General features: G+C 33.4%; 2 protein-coding genes and 1 long non-coding RNA gene across 4 annotated transcripts; 1 reads left to right on the top strand and 2 right to left on the bottom strand.

The window, feature by feature from the left end:
- Positions 1–211: 211 nt before the first annotated feature.
- On the bottom strand, positions 212–12009 carry LOC126966241 (serine--tRNA ligase, mitochondrial). Its single transcript, XM_050810202.1, has 4 exons — positions 11334–12009; positions 10786–10973; positions 7513–7680; positions 212–3061 (listed from the first exon to the last, which is right to left on the bottom strand). The coding sequence occupies exons 1-4, from the start codon at positions 11919–11921 to the stop codon at positions 2740–2742; spliced, it is 1266 nt and encodes a 421-aa protein (XP_050666159.1). The 5' UTR covers positions 11922–12009; the 3' UTR covers positions 212–2739.
- A 2800-nt stretch (positions 12010–14809) lies between these two features.
- Positions 14810–18003, bottom strand: LOC126966287 (uncharacterized). 2 transcript variants are annotated; one of them, XR_007729706.1, is made up of 4 exons: positions 17533–17999; positions 17214–17386; positions 16257–17099; positions 14810–15097 (listed from the first exon to the last, which is right to left on the bottom strand). It is a non-coding gene; the product is annotated as an uncharacterized LOC126966287 (long non-coding RNA). The 2 variants fall into 2 exon arrangements; XR_007729705.1 differs by lacking the exon at positions 14810–15097 and having other exon boundaries at positions 16469–17099; positions 17533–18003.
- A 1638-nt stretch (positions 18004–19641) lies between these two features.
- Positions 19642–21541, top strand: LOC126966281 (transcription elongation factor SPT4). The gene is made up of 4 exons (XM_050810271.1): positions 19642–19872; positions 19973–20079; positions 20172–20227; positions 21364–21541. Exons 1-4 carry the CDS (start codon positions 19804–19806, stop codon positions 21480–21482), a joined length of 351 nt encoding a protein of 116 aa, XP_050666228.1. The 5' UTR covers positions 19642–19803; the 3' UTR covers positions 21483–21541.
- Positions 21542–22649: the final 1108 nt, after the last annotated feature.

Genomic DNA, 22649 nt, shown 5'->3' with positions numbered 1-22649 from the left:
CTTACCTTCCATAAAATATGTATGAGGAAGGCGATATCTGGTCCATGCGTCATGCTCGCGAACGGGCACTACTTGTAGTAGCTGGATGATCCTTCATTTCTTAAAATATTTTTAGTTTTATACTTACATATTTTTATAATCACGAGCGTACGGGTTAAGTGTTTACTTTGATGTTAAGTGATTGCCTTGAAGGCATTGAAATAATTGACGTTTGAGTATTTTTGTTGCATCACTTTATTCCTATTGTAATTAAAATAACATGTAAAACGATGAAATATAAATGTTGATTTAAAAGGTGGCATCGAGTTTCTTGCTACTTCTTCTCGTTAAAGCCCAACCTTTTCCAAAGTGCTGGTATATGGTAAAAAAAAATTTACACATAAGTATCATTTCCTTGACCGAGATGAATAAAGTGATTTTGATTTTATTGTACTATTGATAACATAACTCATTTTCACATTACTATTTCAGTCAAGCAGAAAACTTAATAAATCTATCCATTGCCGCTTAATAATTAGAAACGTGCAGCATATTTGCCTTGTATGACGTGATATGTAGCAAACGGTCAAGTTTAATGTCCAAGCTCTTAAACCTGCTGAACAAATGACGCATTACTTCTCATTCCGTATACCGAGTTTACTTACCTACTATCTAATTTATAGGAGGTACCTAAGTTACTATTCAATCGTAAACTCAAAATTGACGATCCGATCCGATTGTAATCGAATTCCTATTTTTGACCTTTTTGTTACTATTTTCAATTAACCTATTACTAATCCCTATTACATACATGTGAATATTTTTTATGAGGAAGGTTAAAGAGACTAGCAAGTCGTTCATCTGATGTTAAGTGAGTCGACCTGCCCACTACTATTGTACCTATTGGTACCTGCATACAAATTTCAATGCAGTGCCGCTAGAGCTGTTACACGCGCGACGGCCACGCCAGCGTGGCTATCCAGTAGGGACACACAAGTGCTCACGAGCGTGCAGTGACGCACCCACGAGCTTTAATCGTCACCTACTTCACCGAAACGACCGATCTTTTCAAAATAGAGAAACACATACATACATAACATATAATTCAATCTCAGCAGGAAGTTGCTTCTGCTTTTGAGAATTTTTTTTTCTGACATTCCAGTTTCTATTACAAGCACTCTTGTCACCAGTGTTGCTCAGTCACTTCTTCTGGAAAATGTTAGAGAATGTCAACAAAGTTTCAATTTTAGTTTTGTTAGCCCTGGAGAAATAATTAAAACTTTTAAGTCTCTCGACATGAAAAATACTGCTGATATATGGGGTATTTCAGTTAAAATAATAAGTTCAATAATTGACATCATAGCACCTTATCTTGCAATAATCTTTAATAATTGTATTTATCGTGGCGTATTTCCTGACCTTCTGAAACATAGTAAAATTACACCAATATTTAAGTCGGGATGCTCTTCTAGCCCGAATAACTATCGTCCTGTGTCTGTTTTGCCGACCCCTATTAAAAATTTTGAAAAATTAATTTTAATCCAAGTGCTTAGTTACTTTGAACTCTCATAAGTTACTTCATTTGAAACAATTTGGGTTTATTAGGGGACGTTCAACAACGGATGCAGGTGTTGAGCTAATCAAGAATATTTTTAGCATCTTCTGTGATTTATTTAAGGCTTTTGATTGCGTTCAACATTCAACGCTGGTCAGGAAGGTATACCACTATGGCATAAAAGGAACTGTGCTCGATCTTCTGACTTCATGTCTAAACAATAGAATTCAGAAGGTCGACGTGAATGGCAGGAGATCTCCTGGGACTCCCCTCAGTATGGGGGTACCACCAGGGTCTATTCTTGAACCGTTCCTCTTCCTTACCTACATAAATGATCTTCCTAATCTTATAGAGAAAAAACATAAGGTAGCATTGTTTGCGGACGACACTTCACTGATTTTCAAAGTGAAAAGAAACCAAGCTATGTATTACGAAGTGAACAATATTCTGACATCGTGTACTGGTTTAACCTATTGTTAAATAGCAAGAAAACTAAATACATTAAAGTTACCGTAATTGTCAAATAAGTAGATGCAAGTCTTTTGTTAAACGGAGAGGTAATAGAACCGGTGGAATCTGCTATATTTCTTGGCATAACTCTAGATTCTAAATTACAATGGGGCCCCCATATTGAAGGATTGGCGAACAGACTTAGTTCTGCAGCATACGCGGTTAAAAATATTAGACAATTAACTGACGACATTAGGGTTGTTTTCTTTAGGTACCTAATACTATACCAACTTAGTATAAGGTCATCTTATAAAAATAGCTAAGTTTTTTCTATAATATAAAAAGGTTTGTAGTTGTTATTTAAAATCAATATTCTTTCGTTGTCAAACTAGTCAAACCTACTTAGTACATACGAAAATAATTAGGTAAATATCATAAATGGTAATTGCAGTACAATATTAATCACTTTAAACTAGATTGTTGCAACATATTTAGGAAGGTTAAAAAAATTAAATTTCCATCGCAATGACCATTAATATGCATTGCTTTATTTGTTTCATCATTTTTAAAATATCGCTCGGAACTGTGAAGTAGGTGACAACATAGCACGTGTGCGTGACTGCTCGTGAGTCCCTACTGGCTGGCCTACTCTGTAGAGGCCGCCGCGCATACTTACGATTTCAATACCTACACGGTAAGTGAGACAGGCCTGCTAAAAGTAAGTGGAACAAATTCTCACGAATCGCAAAGAGTAATCAAATCTTATTCTTTATTTTCAACAGCTTCAATTTAGGTATCTTCGCATTCTTCTCTATGAATTGCTTGCCGTTCATAAAAGGCTGCAATACTTCTGGTATCAATATTTTCCCTTTCGGATGCTGATGTGTTTCAAGCAGCGCGATCAGCATTCTGGGTACAGCACACGCCGTTCCATTCAGGGTGTGGGCATATTTTACTTCGCACCCATCTCTATACCGTATTTTAAGGCGCCTCGATTGGTAGTCGGTACAATTACTGCAACTCGATATTTCTCCATATAAACTCCTACCAGGCATCCAAGCTTCGATGTCATATTTTCTGTAATATTAATTATAAATTAATTAAAACTTACCACCAATTACATTAATTACAGACAATTCTTTATTTTTTTAGACATTCATCTCGCTCACAGTACTTCAGGCGTTCTAACATTAATCCCGTACATCCGCGAACGAGTCACACTCAGGGTTTGCGTTCAGAAGAGCGTTGAGCGCGGTGACTGTGCATGGTAATAAAGAAATATTCAAATTTATATATTTTATTCAAAATAGGATTCAAAATCACTTATTGAACGTCAAAAACTACCACCCATTCAAAATAGACTGCCTCAGACCTGAGAAGAACGGGCGCAACAAACTCAGCAGGCTTTTTTTATAAGACTATGAATACGTCCAAGATGGTGGTTTGTGTTAAAAGAAAAAGAAAACTTTTGACTGGTATGGCATGGTAAAAGATAATATTGTAACACAAGAAACAGAAAATACAAGAGTTATGGGAAAAAAATTGTTGCGGGATTTCTGTACCCTTATTTGAGTAACCATGCAGTGGCGTTCCTACGGTGTCAGAATAGGGCAAACCGAAAGTTATGTAGTTTTAGTACCAGACGCAAAAGAGGCCAAGAGAAGGATAAAGTCATTGTAACTCCTAAACTGATGGAGCAATTTAAGATGTGATTTAATTTTAAACATTAATTGTGGGTCCGCCTGTAATTTAAATAACAAGTGAAGAAACCATATTATAAATATTTAAGTGTCGCGCATAAACAAAATTGTATAATTGATAATTATTAAATACATACCTACAATTAATTTAATGAGCGCAAATTCATCTTGTCGCTTTTAATTTTATAATACATAATTCAAGCGTGGGTTTTTCAGAAAAAATGAGCCGATTTTCTGGGCAAAGTTTAAAATTTTCCTTGTCGTCACTAATCAAAGCTTTTGCACACTTTAAATCATCACCATTTTCAATAAATGTAATATAATTTATTAATTACTTTCAATAAAAAATCTTACTTATGTAATGTAGGCAAAACAATAATAAATAACGATATGCTTCAAGGTCGCTCTTTTACTAACTGATGAATAAATGAGATCGCAATGGGCTAACCTCAAGGCAGAGCAATCATTTATTTATTTATTTATTTATAGGACAACCAGTAGTTGTTACATTCTAATATGCTTAAAATATATCAAATATTAACAAATAATGAGTTGAATGTACAACAAATTAAGGTGTCACAACATGCACAGTCTTTGCTTCCGTGACACCGAGAAAACAATTATATAAAATAAAGCAAAAATTATAAAATCAAGATACGAATTTGAAAAGAAGGAAAAAAAAGAAGAAGATGAATATTAATCATATTTTGGCGCCTAACAATCTCGTAATATTTTTTTTAAAAGCAGGTAAAGAATCTTTAAAAATATCTACTTCACCACAGATGCAGTTATAAGTTCTTGATAGACGTGGTATGGGAGAAAATTGCTTAAGGTTAGTTTTGGCAAATGGCTGATGGAACAGGCCAGCTCCGACCTGCGCACGCCTTGGTACTCGGCGGGGAACTCGTAAGCTGATGGAGTGCACGAGTGATGGACTGTCGAACTGATTTCTAATTATTTTGTATAAAAATATTAGATCTAGCATTTGTCGTCGAACAGAAAGACTTTTCAAGTTAAAGTGTCTCAACTTATCGCAGTACGATGGCAATTGCTTATGTACCCCACAAGAAAAAGCAAGGTGCCATAAGAACCGTTTTTGAATGCGTTCAACTCTTAATTGGTGAATGTTGTATTGAGGTGACCAAACGATGCTACAGTATTGTAGATTACTGCGCACATAAGCATTATACAGGGTTATTTTAGTTGTTGGATTGCGGAATTTTTTACAGTTACGGATGATGAAGCCTAGCATTTTTGAAGATTTATTAATAACATTATCAATATGAGGCAGAAACGTTAATTTATCATCATGATGTAATTCTTTATACTAACCCGATAAACCAAACTATAGGCATGTTATTTTTAAATATACTAGCTGACCTGACAGACGTTGTACTGTACATAATAAATAAAATACAGTTTCTTATGTATTTGTCAATAATTTTTCATAACGTCAAGTATTATTTCATAACGTATGCTCGTTGTTGATTTAATGAAATTGTTTCACAGCAGCGTTCGGAACCGTACGATAATTATCGTACACATACGATAATTTTGTGCCTACGTACGATGTACGATAGCATATTATTATCGTACGCAGATTGTACGATAATTTCTATCATGATGCAAAATTTCACTCATGCGTTGATAGTCTAAATCGCAGTAGCATGATTTTATTTTGTCCAATAAAATCTTGGGAAAATACCGGGAAATACAAGTTCTCTATTCCTATTGGTCCTTACGATCCGCTCTACTAAGTTTCACCACTGCCGATACTGTAACTTTATCCAGCGCCTGCTGTACACGCTTTCTTATTGGTTAGTATAGCATCTACCAATGCGAACAAGAGAATATAAGTTCGATATTTCGATTATGTTCACACTTCATATGTATCGTATATTTTGTGTAGAAAAGTTGGCAGTTATTTCGTTATATTATTATGATTATATGTCTGTATTTGCTCTGACAAACGGAATTATTCAAATTAAGTGAAGAAAGAAGTACTTGCATGCATATCAATATTACAATTTATATGATTTATTTATCTATAATAGACATTATCCTAAAAAAAAAATACGATAATTTCGATCCATGTACGATAATTTTACGCCCCTGGTACGATAGTCAGTCCACTTCAAGTTGCTAACGCTGTTGCACAGTACAACTGTCAAACCGTGCGTCAATAAAATCTCTCACAGAAAATATGCTCATACAAAAGAAATATTGGAAATAAAAATAATTATGAGTCCCAAATCTAAATAAAAACTATCCTATCTCTCAAGTTGGACTTATCTGCACTCCATGAAGTAATCCCCATTTAAATCCGTTCATTAGTTTAGAAGTCCATCGCGGACAAACAACGTGTCACGTAATTTATATATATTAAGTTTCAATAGATAAAAAAGAAATGTAATGAGTGGTATCATAGCGCCAATACAACGTGTGTGAGCGAGATACCCATCCATCGGTCAGCTTGATATATTGCTAGTAAGATTTGGTGGTTTGACGCGGCCATTTTAGTGAAGTGGCCAATGAACTATACAAATGACTTACACGCGAAGTTTTAAATAGGTAGTTGTATAGTTTGGTTATATTCTAGATTGAAAATAATGCAAGCCGTGCTTATCTATACTAATACTAATATTATAAAGCTGCAGTGTTTGTTTGTTTGTTTGAACGCGCTAATCTCTGGTACTACTGGTCTGATTTGAATGATTCTTTCAGTGTTGGGTAGTCCATTTATCGAGGAAGGCTATAGGCTATGTTTTTTTTTTCAAAATTAGGGATCCGTAATAAAATTGCTATTTTGTAACACAAGGTGTAAAATCGGAAACCTATTTTTGCGTGCGCTGCAAAAACTATTGACAATAGAACAAAATGATGTACAGGCTATATTATATTAATATTTTATTACTTATAAAACTATCGCGTGAATTATACTTTATATGGCAAAACAACGTTTGCCGGGTCAGCTAGTTTTATTATATGGCAGTAACGCCGCTGTACCTTAATAATAGTTTTTATTATACCTTGATACTTAATTTAATAACACAGTCTGATTGGGTTCTTAATTAATTATCATCTTGTGGATGCAAGATGCTAAATCATTTTGTTATGTTTTTTGAAGTGACAACCCTCACTTCTGGGATTAATACACAAATAAAATTTGAAAACAAAATCCCAAAAGTGAGGGTTATCACTTTTAAAAACATAACAAATTGTTAAGATTAATTGCAAGAGCGACTTCTCAAGTCAATTTCCTAATATGCAAATATTGGGGTTGAGCAGGTTATCAACTGTAAAGTAGATCCTGTAGATGAAGCCACAACCTGAGAGTTGAACAAAGCATACAAGATTTTGTGACGGTACGCCACTCGAACGGTTAGCTCAGTTGGGAGAGCACTCGCACGGAACGCGAGAGGTCGTGGTTTCGAGTCCCGCATCGTTCATAAAATTTAGTGTTCAAATTTTTTTATGCTAAGCCATGTTAAATAATAATTTAATTATAATATAAAATACTAGCTGACCCAGCAAACGTTGTATTGCCGATATTAAAATCGCGATACAAAAGTAACTGTTGATTGTGGGTAGGTGAAAATTTGAAGTTGTATGTATTTTTTAATGCTGACTCATAATCAAACATATTTAAAAAAAAATAAAAAAAAAATCGCGTGGACCACCCTTAACATTTAAGGGGGTGAAAAATAGATGTTGTCCGATTCTCAGACCTACCCAATATGCACTCAAAATTTCATGAGAATCGATCAAGCCGTTTCGAAGTAGTTTAACTACAAACACGCGCAATTTTATATATTAGATTAATAATACCTATATGCTGGTGCTCCGAGCTCATGTGGAGGCATGTCTAATACTTTCATGTGCAAACCGAGTGGTCTATACAATTCTTCTTGGGTTTCCCTTATATATTCTAGCATTTCATCCGACTTGTCTGCCTCGGAAACAGCAAACATTTCAACCTTTGTAAATTGATGCACTCTGCAAAACAAATACATTAAGTAAGAAACAGGTCCGAGGTTTTTTTTTATGACAGTAAGCGACGAGACGAGCAGTGCGTTTAACTGATGGCAATTGATTCGCCCTGCCAATTACAATGCAATGCAGCTCAGGATTATTGAAATACAAAAAAAATATGAGCGACACTACAACTGCGCTCGTCACCGTGAGACATAAGTTGTCAAGTCTCATTTGCCAAGTAATTTCACTAGCTACGACGCCCTTCAGACCGAAACACAGTAATGCTTACACATTACTGCTTCACGGCAGAAATAGGCGCCGTTGTAGTACCCATTATCTAGCCGGCATCCGGTGCAATGGAGCCTCGCACTGGTAAAGTCTGTGATGCAAAAGCTTAGACTGTCATTCGTGTAGCGCCGGCTTGATCAAAACCATAAACCAATGCGTTTACAGAATTCATATTGGGATTATATTGTTAGTCTGACTGCGATTAAAGTTTATTGTGCTTTGAAAGCTTAAATACTAGTTACATATGTGTATGTATATATAATACGTGAAGCAGTAGAGTGTAAGCATTATTGTGTTTCATTCTGAAGGGCGCCGTAGCTAGTGAAATTACTGGGCAAATGAGACTTAACATCTTAAGTCTCAAGGTGACGAGCGCAGTTGTAGTGCCGCTCAGAATTTTTGGGTTTCTCAAGAATAATAATAATAATGGGCAGGGCGTATCAATATCCATCAGCTTAACGTCCTATTCGTCTCGTCCCTTATCGTCACAAAAAAACATAGTATATTCTACAATACCCATTATATTACTTTGACGGTGAAGAAAAAATCGCCAGTAAACCTTCACACAAATGACCACCTTTACCACCAGCATGTTTGCATTCGGTGTTGCCAGGACGATATGATATTATAATTATAATAAAGCTTCATTTAATTCCATACAAAATACTTTACAATAAATTTATCTTACTTCTATATTATTATCTAAGTCAAAAATATTTTATTGACATAAAATCAAAAGATTGCTCGTCAACGTCAATCACAAAAAATGCAATCTAGTTGTACACAATAGTTTAAACATATACATATTTTTAAAATAATGCTATCCACTTAAACAATACAAGCATGAACCATAAAATCCATTAAAAAAAACTACTACAATACGATTCAATTCCAAATTGTACTATCGTTTACGTAATCTTCAATACTGTAAACTGTAAACTTCGACATAAGTTTGCGCTTAATAAAAGATTTAAATTTTTTGGCCATTTATTGTAAAATTTAATACTATTGCATGCAAAAGAATTGTTTATTTTACAGAGCCTAGTAGGGGTCACTATAAGCTTGTAATTATTTCTAGTATATAGTATTAGATCACAACAGCCGACCAACCACAGCGCGGCATTTCATGGGACGAGGGTATAAAAGAGCGGCTTCCGGCTCATTTGATTCGCCTTCGATGAAGGCTTAGAGGGCACATGCCCAAAGCCAACTGCAGGTGGTGTTTAGTGGGTAGGCACCTAGGTTTTCACGTGCGTCCCACATAACCAACGCAGACTTAGGCTGCTTTGGTATGCATGAGCATTCACCACCTCCCTCCCGTCGTTATCCCGGAGGGTAGCCCTTGTTTGGGCGCAAAAAAAAAACTCATTTGATTCAGTCTCGTGCCAGATTTTGGCGAGACAACACGTCCTGAGGATACCTCGTGTAGAGGCGAAACACGTGTCGAATTGTTTAAAGACAAATATTGGCGGAATTAACACTACAAAAAACTCAAATCATTTGTATAATTATGGATTTCTGCAAAGTAACGCCTACTTCAATAAATTTTCTAAAAATATTATTTCTAGTGTTTAAATTATGGTTGTCATATGAATATGATTTGGTTTACCCATTTGATTGAAAGCCTTCTTGAAAGAATTCCATTCAGTTCTGTTTATTGCAGCCTCTAACCAACTTTGCCGCGATTTTACTACGACAATTACTTTACCGAATTTGATACGATATTAGTACCCTCAAAAAAAAGAGGTGCACTTTCTTAAAAGTACCGAAACGCTCCTGTGATTCCTCTGCTGTTGCAAGAAAGTATGTGCGACGGTGATCACTTCCCATCAGCTGACCCTTACGCTCGTGAATTCTCCTAATTTTCTTATAGCAATAGCAATGACAATACAATATTGTATATTTGATTAAAAAGAGCGCAAAAAAAATGCTGGGAGAGTTTCTTGCGCCGTTTTTTCTCTTATTTTTTTTTTTTTTTTATGCCAATACGAACGAGACGAGCAGGACGCTCAACTGATGGTAATTGATACGCCCTGCCCATTACAATGCAGTGCCTTTCAGGATTCTTGAAAATCCCAAAAACTGAGCGGCACTACAATTGCGCTCGTCACCTTGAGACATAAGATGTTAAGTCTCATTTGCCCAGTAGTTACACTAGCTACAGCACCCTTCAGACCGAAACACAGTAATGCTTACACATTACTGCTTCACGGCAGAAATAGTAATGCTCACACATTACTGCTTCACGGCAGAAATAGGCGCCTCAGAGCGCCATTTGTTTCCGAAGCGGTAGTAGTGTCTAGAATATTAGAAATGACATCAAAAAGAATTCTAAAGGAATCAATTTTGAGAAAATAAATGCCGTTTATGCCTTTTTCATCTTCTTCTTCTTTTTTTGGCATTCAAAGGTATGTTGCAATGGGCCGGCGTGGCAATTTATAATACTCTACTCGACTACAGTTTCGTAAAACACAACAGACGCCAAGTCGCAGAATATTTTTTGTTAAGGATTTGGCGTCTATTAATTACGTAAATCAAATCAAATCACTTTATTATGAATGTCAAAAAATAATATTTTTCATTATTGAATTTACCGCCACTTCGCAAAGGGTTGAGCTAATGAGAAGAAGTGGCAAGAAACTCATTGCCACTCTTTTAATTCAACATTTACATTTTCTTCTTTTTACAAATTACAGAGCGTTCTGATTTTTATATATATTTTGTAGAATATTATTCCAAACTTAGAGATTTCTGAGATCTTAGACTTTATATTATATCTGATGTTAATAGAAGAATTTCTACCCGGTAAACTAAATATCATTAAAAAAAATTGCAAACCTGTAAGTTCCTCTTTCTTCGACTACGTTAGAAGTTTCAGCCCTGTAGCATCTACTTACAGCTGCTAATTTCAGAGGTAACTCTGTAATGCAGTGTGTAGTATCAGCTAACAAGCCTGCGAGGGGAAGTTCTGCAGTGCCACATAGGTATAAATCTGGTGAATGAAGAACAGGATCAAGTGAGTAAATCTACAAAAGGAAAATAAAGTGTTAATGTGATAATGAAAAAATTCTGAAATATATCTGTACAGGAATTGTAGTCTTCAGTATTAGCGATTTTATTGTTGTATTTATTACCTAACCTATTAAAGTTTTAAATTAAAATAAAACCCTTTGTTGTGAGATTGTGATGCTGCTATGACTAATAATAATTTTTGTTACCACATTATTTAAATATTTCATTCAATGTGAAATGTCCATGTATATTTATAATATCACTTGCTACTATGAGTGTAAAGTAACATACATTTAATAATTCAATATTCAGAATCTATATAATATCAAACCCAAAGTATTTTTACTACTACTACTATAGTACATAGGTCATACCTGTGTGTGTTGATTATCTAGTACCATACCACAGTTGCGAATAACATCACCAGATATAATATCTGGTACAGATATTAATTGAAAGCCTTTTCTTAATAAATAAGCAACAGTATACTTAATAAGAGCCTCTTCATATTCTGCTAAATCTCCTAAATAATAATAGCTTTTATTGCCGCAAGTGTAACCAAGTTTATCAGTTCTAATTAAGTTTAAAACTTGGCAAATTTCACTGAATTCTAAAGGCTTATGTGATCCGAAATCTTTTTTCTGGTTAATGTAATGTAAAATATGAGGGTCTTCCTGATAATTCTGTACAACAGGATGTGTTTTATTTGGTAATAGCATCAACTCCTTGCAAAGGTTCTCATTCAGTAATTTATACGATTTGTCATTGTGAGGTTTTTGTAATGATTGAAATAAGTCGAGAACTCTATCAATATTGCCCACGCCTTTTCTTCGAGATATATTCTGTTTTATTTCAATAACGTTTTTTGAATTACAATAGTAATTTGTATCGATATCAGGATAAATTTGCGTTGACAAAAATCTTTGTGAAATTATTATACGACATTTTCTAAGTAAATACATGATAGTTCATTTATAGGATCGTTTTATTTTCTATAAAAATTGTTTTTGAAAAACATAAAATATTACACCAAAATAATAAACATTACGCGTATACTTTTTTAAATTTTTTGGAGTTTTATGACTTGGTAGGACCGTCAGTGGCTAAGCTGCGCTGCGTGATAAACTTCAGCTCCTTTTAGAATTTATAGATACTTGTTCATACTGGTCCCATAAATCTCCCCCGGGCCTTGTCAAAAGCTATCAAACATTTTGCTCCATACAAGCGCCGATGTTTTGCACATACTGTTACCCTACTTTTGATACTAAATATAAGGTACTAATAATCTCTCCGGATGTTAGGATCAATCCAGATATTCCAAGAAATCAATTGGAAGCTCCTCAATATGTAAACATATTAAAAGAAAATGAGTTTACGGACTTTCATTATATATATAGTGATGCTTCTAAGCACTCACCAGATGGCATAGTTGGGGTTGGAGTTTTCCATTTTCAGTATAATATTGTCCAGAAAACAAAACTTCCACCTGAATCATCTGTATTTACTGGAGAATGTCTTGGTCTGTTTAAATCTATTGAATATATACTTCTTGCTAAGCTTAAGAAATCCACTATATTTACAGACTGTATGATTGCCTTACAAGCTCTATCTAGGTTTCCATTCAAGTCTGCCCCAATTAACCATGTTATTTTAAAAATTCGAAACCTGCTAGTGACATGTAATGAAAAAGGCTATAAAGTGTGGCATTCTGGCATTTTTGGAAACGAACGATCTGACCAGCTTGCCAACGAATCTATTTCATGAGGAGATATGGCAGATTATTATAACAATGCCCATGATATGTGTACATTGCCAAAACATTCCCTTCAGGAATCTTGGAGAGTGGCATGGTTGATCTCTAGCAAGTTAAAGGTTAGAACATTTGCTAGAATTCAAAACTGTATTCCGTCAAAGCCATGGTTCTCAGGATTGGTGTTGAGCAGGAGAGTGACGTGTATCTTGACGCGTATGCGTTTGGGCCATGTTTGCTCTCCTGTTCAACTGGCGAAATTTGGAATTGTGAATAGTGATCTGTGTGAATGTGGTGAGTTGGGTGACCTGAACCATATATTTTTATCATGACCAAAATATAACCGGGAATCGTTATACCCGGGTCTTATTCAGTGTCATATCCCACTTCCTACTTCTGTTGACATCCTCTTATCCTCTGATAAACCTTGTGTATATAAACTTCTTTCCTCATTTATCCTATTAAATGATATTAAACTGTAAATAAGTAGTATAAGTAATAAGTATTCCATTATATATTATTTTCTATCCTTTCCTGATCCTATCAAAAATTTCGTTTGTTATTTTCTATTTTTTTATAAGTAAATAAGTTTCCTCCGTTTTAAAAAGAAATAAAGAAAAACTTGACAATGGCTCAATCGCTTAACGCGCAGAGCCAATAAACCACGAAGAAGAAGAAGAAGCTGCGCTGCGGCTGCCAAACCGCGAACAAATTTCGGATAAAGTGCCCTACTTTCTCTATCATGCTTTCTTTATGATTTTTTTAGATTACATTTCGATTATTACTAATGAATGTAGTAATTTTTTATAACTAATTAATTCTTCAAAGTTACGAATTAGTAATAGAATAGTTACTAAAACATGATAGATGAGAAAAAAGAATTTTTAAATCGACTGCTACAGATAATTTTGACGGCTGACCGCATTTTGACAGTTTGTCGTATTTTACACAGATAGTTTTAAAATTTAAAAAAGTTTCTTTTATAGTCTGTTAAATTACCTTTCTTGTAGTATATCGTGTAGTAGCTCCTGCATTTGAGAATTTTTTTTCTAACATTCCAACTACAGCACAAGCTCTCTTGTCTCCTCCCTTACTTTCCTGAGACACTTCTTTTTGGAAAATGTTTAAAAGTGTAAACAAAATTTCAAATCAAATCTTTTAACATGAAAAAGAAACTGCTCATATATCTGTAAAAATAATAAGTTCGGTAATTGACGTCATACATGTTACATAACCTAGCAATAGTTAATTATTTATGTCATTATTTAACCAATATTATTATCCTTACAGAGTGACCTATTGCGATAGAGATTTAAATTAATATCAACATAAATCTTAGTGATACTACGAACAATCTATACCTACTTATACTAGATAATTACTATTACTAGAACATACTCAAACTACCCTATACTACTATTAGTTGTATTGAACATGGTGTGTTTCCTGACCTTCTGAAATATGGTAAAATTTCACCAATATTTAATTCGGGACACACTTCTGAGCCGAATAACTACCGTCCTGTTTCGGTGTAGCCAACCCTTAGTAAAATTTTTGAATAAATAATTTTTAATCCAAATGCTTACTCACTTTATTACTTATAAGTTACTTCATATAAACCAATTTGGCTTTACGAGAGGATGCCCGACTACGGATGCACGTGTTGAACTCATCAAGAATATTTTTGAGGGGTGGGAGGAATCACAGAATGCATTTGGTATCTTGTGTGATTTATCTAAGCCTTTCAATTGTTTTCAACATTCACAGCTGGTCAGGAAGCTATGTCACTATGGTATAAAATAATCTGCGCTAGATCTTCTAATCCCATATTTAAATAATAGAATTCAGAGAGATTACTGGATTAGAATTATTTAGAGCTACTTCTACTAACTAATATACTAACTTTTACTCTAACGACCAAGGAACATATTTATTATTTACTCTAGGGAGCTAACGACTCGGTTTTGACATTTCAAAAGTATTACCTACATAAAATATTTATCAATTTTATTATTATTTCTGAAAAAGGGCGGGAAACTTAAGATCGGTCGCACGTAATTTTAATAATTTTTCATTTTATTTTTAAATTTCATGTAAATATTTAGATATTTTGATCAGATAAGTTGTAGTTTGTATATATTTTAGTAGTTAGTTTTTATTAAAGTGTTAATTTGTGTAAATTTCATCCTATTGGTAAGTCTTCTTTTCTTCACTTTTCTATAATATGATGGACCCCCCGGATGATCCTGGGGGGACAGCCCCTGATATAGGTCATGTAGTGACAATTTCTAATAATGACGAAGGTAGCACTATGGATACAGATGGTTCTGTGTCTCAGACATCTAGTGGCCGTAAAAGAGTGTCAGCTCGACCCAGAATATGCAGACACTGTAATAAAAGACGACGAAAACACCGTGGTGATAAGAAAGATATTAAGGAAAGTGATTGCAAATGTGTAGACATTACTGACAAACAAATTCTTTCCAAAGTCGATTCCTGCAATAATTCTTCTATAGTAGTAGAGACAATACAAAAAAATAACACAGACACTCCACAACAGCCACAGCCCCCTGTTGCAAGGCTGTTATATAACTCATTAGATGCTGCTCCTTTTGTTGTACACATTCAGAAACAGTATTCATCTTCCGATGATAATGTTACTTTACATCCAGTTACATTTGGTCGTTTTCTCAAAAGAAATTCTATTAAAAATATTGTGATTGGAAGTTTAAAAAGGATAGGCCGGAATAGGTTATCTATTTCTTTTTCTAAGTACCAAGATGCAAATGACTTTGTTGAAAACAAAAATTTAGAAAATGAAAAATATAAGGCTTTTATTCCATCATTTTCTGTGAGTAGAATAGGAATAGTCAGAGGAGTACCAGCTGAGTGGTCTGAAGAGGAAATAAAAGATAATGTTTCTGTTCCTATTGGCTGTGGTCCAATCATAAAAATTAGGAGAATAAAACGAAAGATGATGATTGATGGACAAAACCATCTTAAATGTACTGAGTCTGTGGTATTTACTTTTGATGGACAGTTTTTGCCTAAACGAGTATATATGTGCTACACTTCTCTTACTGTAGACTTGTATATATATCCTACTATTCAATGCTACAATTGTTGTCGGTTTGGTCATGTGAAATCTCAATGCAGATCTAAACCAAGATGTTTTAGATGTGGTCAAGGACATAGTGGTGATAACTGCTCTGTTCAAGATGATTTTATATCTTGTTGTTTATGTAAAGGTTCCCATATTGCAACTGATAAAAAATGTTTAGAATATGAAAGACAAAGAGCTATAAAGGAATCAATGGCTAAAAACTGTATTTCCTATTCAGAAGCTTCAAAGATACATCCATCTGTCGCTCGAATTTCATATGCAGATACATTACTCTCATCACCTAACATCACTCCTAATACTTTTCCAACCCAGCATCAACATTCAACACCTAAAGCTATAAACAATACTTCATATAAAAAAACTGTTTTTGTTAAACCAAAGCCTCCACCTACACTTAGCAAAGGATATGACAAATCTGCTCACCAAGAAATTTTAAGGGATTTTAATATTCCCCAACCCTCTAATGGATGTGCATTAATTAACAAAGAAAATGAAAATCCTTTGGAATCCTCAGTAATTGATTTAATTATTTCTCTTATAAAATCTCTTAGTCAATCGAATGAATTTTTACCGTCCAACGCTGCCTTATTAGTTTCTGCAATTACTCAAATTTATAAACCAAATAATGGACAAAGTTCTTCAATGGAATTGTCAAAGCATCACTCCTAAAAAAAGTGATCTTATTTATTTATTAAATAAATATAAACCTTATATCTGTGCTCTTCAAGAGACATGGTTGAAACCAGGATCTTTATTTAAGATTCGTGGTTATTCATGTCTCAGAGAAGATCGTGTGGATGGGCATGGCGGAGTAGCCATGCTTGTGAAACACCCTCTTTCCTTTTCTCTCTTCTCTATTCCTTCTCACAGTAATGATTTTTCTATTATTGCTGCTTTAGTTGAAAATATCTGTTATGTATCTATTTATATACCTCATCCTTCTTCTGCAATCTTAAATGAAATTAAAGATATTATTTCCATTCTTCCGAAGCCTTTTATGATCCTTGGTGATTTTAACTGTCGCCATGAATCCTGGGGTTACTTATCTTCTAATAGTTATGGTAACACATTAATAGATATATTTGATTCAGTGAATTTGTGTATATTAAATGATGGTCGTCCTACACGACGTTCTCATCCTGACGAGGGCCCAAGTGCTCCAGATTTAACAGTCACTACACCTAATCTTGCTTCCTCTTTGTCCTGGGATCCATTACGATCTACTTTTGGTAGTGATCACTTCCCACTATTATTATCATTTCCAACCTGCAATAATAACAATAAAGTATTACATAATACTCATTCTCCTCGTTTAAAATATAAGCTTAATGATGTTGATTGGGATTTATATAAAGATCTAATAAAAAACAAAATTATTACACTTCCAAAAATTAATCCAGGTACAGAATCTCAGTGTGCAGATTCTTTAGCAAGAATCTTTATTGAGGTTGCCAATGAGATATTTCCAAGTAAAAATAGCTCTTTGGGTTTTATTCCTTCTCCTCCTTGGTGGGATAACGAATGTACTGAGGCAGTAAAGAGAAGAAAATATGCTGAAATTAAATATGTCATATCACATACTGTCAATGTTCCACTGATGAGAATTTTGAAATTCTTACAAAGAGTATGTCAGAAACTTCAAAATTTCTAAAGAAAAAGAAATTTGATGGCTGGAAAAATTTCTGCTATTCAATATCACCTGATGTCAAACCATCTCTTGTATGGCAAAATATAAGAAGGTTTAGATCTGCATACAAAGATTCATCTCCAAAATCAATCCCTTTTCATTTAGTTAATAGCTTTTTAGATAAATTGGCTCCACCTTTCGTTCCTGAAGACTTAATAATTGGTTACCCTGTAATAAATATAAATAATGATAACTGTTTTGGTTTAAACAGTATATTTTCTCTCACTGAACTAAAAGGTGTATTGTCTCATGTTAAGGATTCTGCTCCTGGACTGGATGGTATTCCGTATTCCTTTATCTCTCATTTAGATGATAATGCTTTATTTTATTATTTATCTCTTATAAATTCCATAGTGACATCTGGTAACATCCCCTCCACGTGGAAACGTCAAGAAATAATTCCCGTACTGAAACCTAATAGGTGTTCTTCAGACCATTCTGCCTATCGCCCAATCGCACTTTCTTCTGTTTTGATGAAAATTACAGAACATTTTATAAAAAATCGTTTAGAATGGTTTGTTGAGCATAACGGTCTATTATGTGAATCCCAATTCGGTTTCAGGCGTGGGAAAAGTACTATTGATAGCTTAAGTATATTCATTTCTGATATTCAATTATCATTTTCAAATAATAAATCAGTAATAGCTGCGTTCTTAGATATAAATTGTGCCTATTATAATGTCGTAATAAGTATTTTAAAGAGTAAGCTTTTACAACTTAATATACCTCTGCTATTAACAAATTTTATCATAAACATGCTTTCCGAAAGATACATAATCCTGAAACTAGATGACAGGAAGTCAATTACTCGACTTGTTTCAAAGGGCCTCCCCCAGGGATCAGTACTTAGCCCAATATTGTATAATATTTATACACACGATTTAAAATCATCACTTAATAGTGTAAATGTTCTTCAGTATGCTGATGATCTATTAATTTACTGTCGTGATATTTCTATTGAAAAAGCTAGTTCTTCTATAACACAACCGCTGATAAATTTAAAAACTTGGTTGGACTTAAATGGCCTTGATCTATCACCTGAAAAAAGTACAATAGTTTTATTCACGAGATCAAGAACTCCTCCTCCTATTTCTATATTTTATGAGGGTTATCAGATCCCGTTGGTGTAGGTGTCTATCACGCTCAATTTAAAATATCACAGAAAATTAAACTACCTCCGGAAACATCGGTGTTTACTGGGGAATGTTATGGTATTTTTAAGGCTATTGAATATATTATTCTATTTAAACTTCCAAACACAATAATTTTCTCTGATTCAAAAAGTGCCTTACAGTCTCTCAATAGGTTCCCATTTAAATCAAAAAACATTTCTTCTGTTATCATAGAATTAAGAAATCTATTAAATAAATGCAATCACTTTGGTCTTTCTGTGTTGTTTGTATGGATCCCCAGCCATAGCGACATTCCTGGTAATATAAAAGCAGACCAACTAGCTAATGAAGCCGTGGTCGATGGCGACATTTTCCCTTATAAAGTTTTTTGCCAGGATCTAGGTGCTCTTCCTATAGTTCACCTTCAGGATTGTTGGAATAGGCTTTGGACTGAAACTGGTCAATCAAAAGGCAGGAAATATTTTAACCTTCAGCCACTTATTTCATTTAAACCATGGTTTTTCCGTGCCAAATGCAATAAGTTAGTATGTTCTTCTATCATAAGAATGCGTTTGGGTCATGTTTGCACTCCTGTTCGTCTTAATAGATTAGGCATTGTATCTACTGACATGTGTGAATGTGAATCCGATAAATGTGATCTAGATCACATTTTCTTTTCATGTTCTCTATACGACCGCTCCTCATTCCTGAATGATCTAATATCTCTTAATGTTCCTTTTCCTACCTGTATATCCTGTCTAATTATGTATCCATGTAAATTTTATAAAATATTGTTATCTTTCATTCTTCAGAATCATATTAAAGTTTAAATATTTGTAATGTTGTGTAAGTAGCAAGTATATATGTATATTTATGAAATTTTTAATATCCGTTTCAATCCTCTTTCTACTTATCTGATCCTTTCCCGTGTTCCGTATCCTTTTTTAAATTAGTTTCCCAATCTTTTAATTTACGTTATTGGCAAAAAGTAAACGCTATTGCCAAAAGAAGAAAAAAAAAAAAAATTATTTCTCAGTCGAATCTGTTATGAATTCAATGCGATTTCTATGATTTTTAATTGGATAGAATGTTTTAAATTTGTTTGATAAAGATAGTTGACAACGATTGAGACCATTACATTGGCTGTGCAAAAACAATACTTGAATCGGCAATGTCTTTAGAAACAGTTCCTAAAGACTTAAGAGGTCTCCGTGCATGCTTAGTTTGCTCATTAATTAAGGTCTGCACTCTGCATTAAAATATACTATTCATCTTATGGTTTTCCAATTTCCATTACGTAGAAGTTATTTCTAACTCATTCACATTTGATACATTTTCAGACATTTGACCAATTTGAATATTATGGTTGCGACAATTGCGATGAATTTCTCCGTATGAAAAGTAATAAAGACAATGTGTACGACTGTACAAGTAATAATTTTGATGGGTAAGTTGATTAATGGCCTATCAAAGAAAATAGTACTTATTGGATCAACTTCAAATTTTTTATTTTTAGTGTTGATCCCGTTTTTGTTTTAGTATGATTGCTGTAATGAGCCCTGAAGATAGTTGGGTGTGTAAATGGCAAAGAATAAGTAAGTAACTATTGCAATTATTACATATACTTGTTAATTATAACTCACTTGTGTGTGAAAGGGTATATTTATTATTAAGAATTTTAACAAAATTTTAATTTTATTTATAAGCCTGCTAAGACTAGATTTGTTCATTTAGGTTGGCTTAATTCTTTGTTCTGTGATATTTTTTTTAAATTATGTTAATTAATCCAAACAATAGAAGAAAGAGTTATATAAATACTTTCTTATTTTATGATGTTTAAAACTTTGGCCTCATAATAGCACAGCAATGACAATCTTCCACTTATAATTTTAAAATTATTATTTACTTTTTCTACATACCTACCTAATAAATAATAGGTAATAAGGACATATTAATATATTTGCTTTCCCCCTTTTTTATTTTTCTTTGGGCTGTATCTTGTATATATCTCAATAATGCTGGAATATTATACATGACTCGTAAATATTCAATGTTCGTCTATTCAAAGAAACAACTTTTATTTTGCATACAAATGAAAACTGTGCACCACAATTAGCACAACCTAATTTTTCTATAATATTTCAATTTCTTAGTATCTCTTTTTAACACATCACACACCACCATCTAATTTAAATTTTTTCACAAAAAACGAAACAATCAGTGTATACCTAGGACTTGCTCTGTGCTTGGGCGGGTGAACTACATCGGAACTAAAAGTTGAATCTGGTCATAATCATATGAGAGCAAGTAAGATAGATTATGGGGTCAAGGGATGTTGGTTTACCTTGCGAAAAATATGCTAGATTAGGCAAGATTATTATCACTGTTTATTGCAGAGACATTTTTTCAAATATTACACATTTATCTAGCCTACCTCTTTCTGTGGTAGTACAACTATATTGTATGAAACTGGATTGGGTTAGAAAAGTCAGTTTTATAGCTATCAATTGTACCTACCAAAGGTATTTGCTAGGTAAGCTAAAACTTACTGTGTGGGTGTTTAACGAAAATTTAATTAACTTTAACTCTAATAATAATATAGTAATTTAGGTTTTTATTAAGGTAGGCATTGTCTATAATATGGAACGCACACTCTGCACTTGCATCATTTTTCTACATTCTTGTTCAATAAAATTATTATGAATTTAAATCTAATATGTCAATATTGCAGGTAGATTCTGTAAGGGGGTTTATGCAATATCAGTATCAGGACGGCTTCCAGCTGGAGTAATAAGAGAAATGAAAAGTAGAGGAATTGTTTACAGATCTAGAGACACCAGTCAGCGATAACAATATTGAATAAGTTATTAATGTAAAGATGATAAAATAAATAATTATATTTCAGTGAATGACAGATTATTACTTTGTCTGACCATAGTGTGAATTTGCAATCAGGATATTCCTTTGAATTTAAAAACAGGTCCACATGTATAAATTTTAGTCAAGCAACTAGTATTGCTCAAAATATTTGGAAAAAAATTGAAATAAAAATGTTCTGACTGATCAGCTAATTTTAATTTAATATTGATAACTAAATCAGTATAAAATTAAGAACTCAGGGAATCTTTAATCAATATCAGTGATCTTTGTTAAAAAGAAATATATATAGAATTAAATATCTAGACATAAATGCATATAGATGAAGTCTACAGGTTCAGACACTTTGAAATTCATTCAATAATAATAATAATGCTTTTTAACAAAGTGAACAAAAGCAAGCAACAAGTCTCCTTTTCTCCCAAAGACTACTCTTGCTTTTCTTGCCACACTGTTTTGTCTTCTGTGTCTTAGCTTTATTTTGCTGCATTTGTTATACCTGGATGGATAGAGATGATGTAATGTAAGATCAAATCTCATGTCCTTTAAGCTTTTTAAGATAGTATTAATGAAATTCTTTGTGGAATTAATAATGTGATTTGAAAAAAAAAATCTATTTTTTTGAATACACAACATTCAAACAATCCAGTTTCCAATATTATAATGTATAAAATAATCATTATTGTCTTTGAATTGAAATCAGTTTGGGATAAGGAATAACATGCCTTAAGACTTCAAACTTCGATCACATGGCACCTATAAGAACAAAATCCAATAGCATATTGTATTTTATCAGTACATCTTTCAGCTTGTTAATATTGAATATAAAATAATATAATATTAACAAAATACTGTATTATTATAACAAAAACAATTTAAACAGCAAGAGTTTACAATATTAGAAGAGACTGACTATCTAACCTGGCCAACCTTTTTTTTACCCTAGATGTGTGATTTAAATTATTTTTAAACAAGATATTCCAAATGCAGCATGTTACTGTTGGAACTATTAAATTGTAAGGTATAATAAGCTCATTTATGTGGATGATTGTATGAGGCCTTTTCTTGTCACTGATTCTGCATCTTAAGCTTTTTATATTATAAGAATACAATATCACTATGATTTTTACTAGTCTGAAT

Source organism: Leptidea sinapis, chromosome 9 (genome assembly GCF_905404315.1).
Source record: "Leptidea sinapis chromosome 9, ilLepSina1.1, whole genome shotgun sequence".
In the NCBI taxonomy this organism is placed as follows: domain Eukaryota; kingdom Metazoa; phylum Arthropoda; class Insecta; order Lepidoptera; family Pieridae; genus Leptidea; species Leptidea sinapis.
Note: the sequence above shows the minus strand (reverse complement) of the source record. Positions and strands in the feature narration are given on the sequence as shown.

Bases quoted from the DNA above. Each gene is read 5' to 3' on its own strand.
- LOC126966281 (XM_050810271.1), top strand. From the start codon at position 19,804: ATGTCTTTAGAAACAGTTCCTAAAGACTTAAGAGGTCTCCGTGCATGC. The intron at 19,873-19,972 runs GTCTGCACTCTG...ATACATTTTCAG, and splicing joins TAGTTTGCTCATTAATTAAG to ACATTTGACCAATTTGAATA. The intron at 20,228-21,363 runs GTAAGTAACTAT...TCAATATTGCAG, and splicing joins GTGTAAATGGCAAAGAATAA to GTAGATTCTGTAAGGGGGTT.
- LOC126966241 (XM_050810202.1), bottom strand. From the start codon at position 11,921: ATGTATTTACTTAGAAAATGTCGTATAATAATTTCACAAAGATTTTTG. The intron at 10,974-11,333 runs GTATGACCTATG...TTCCTTTTGTAG, and splicing joins TAGATAATCAACACACACAG to ATTTACTCACTTGATCCTGT. The intron at 7,681-10,785 runs GTTTGCAATTTT...TTTGTTTTGCAG, and splicing joins GAAGAAAGAGGAACTTACAG to AGTGCATCAATTTACAAAGG.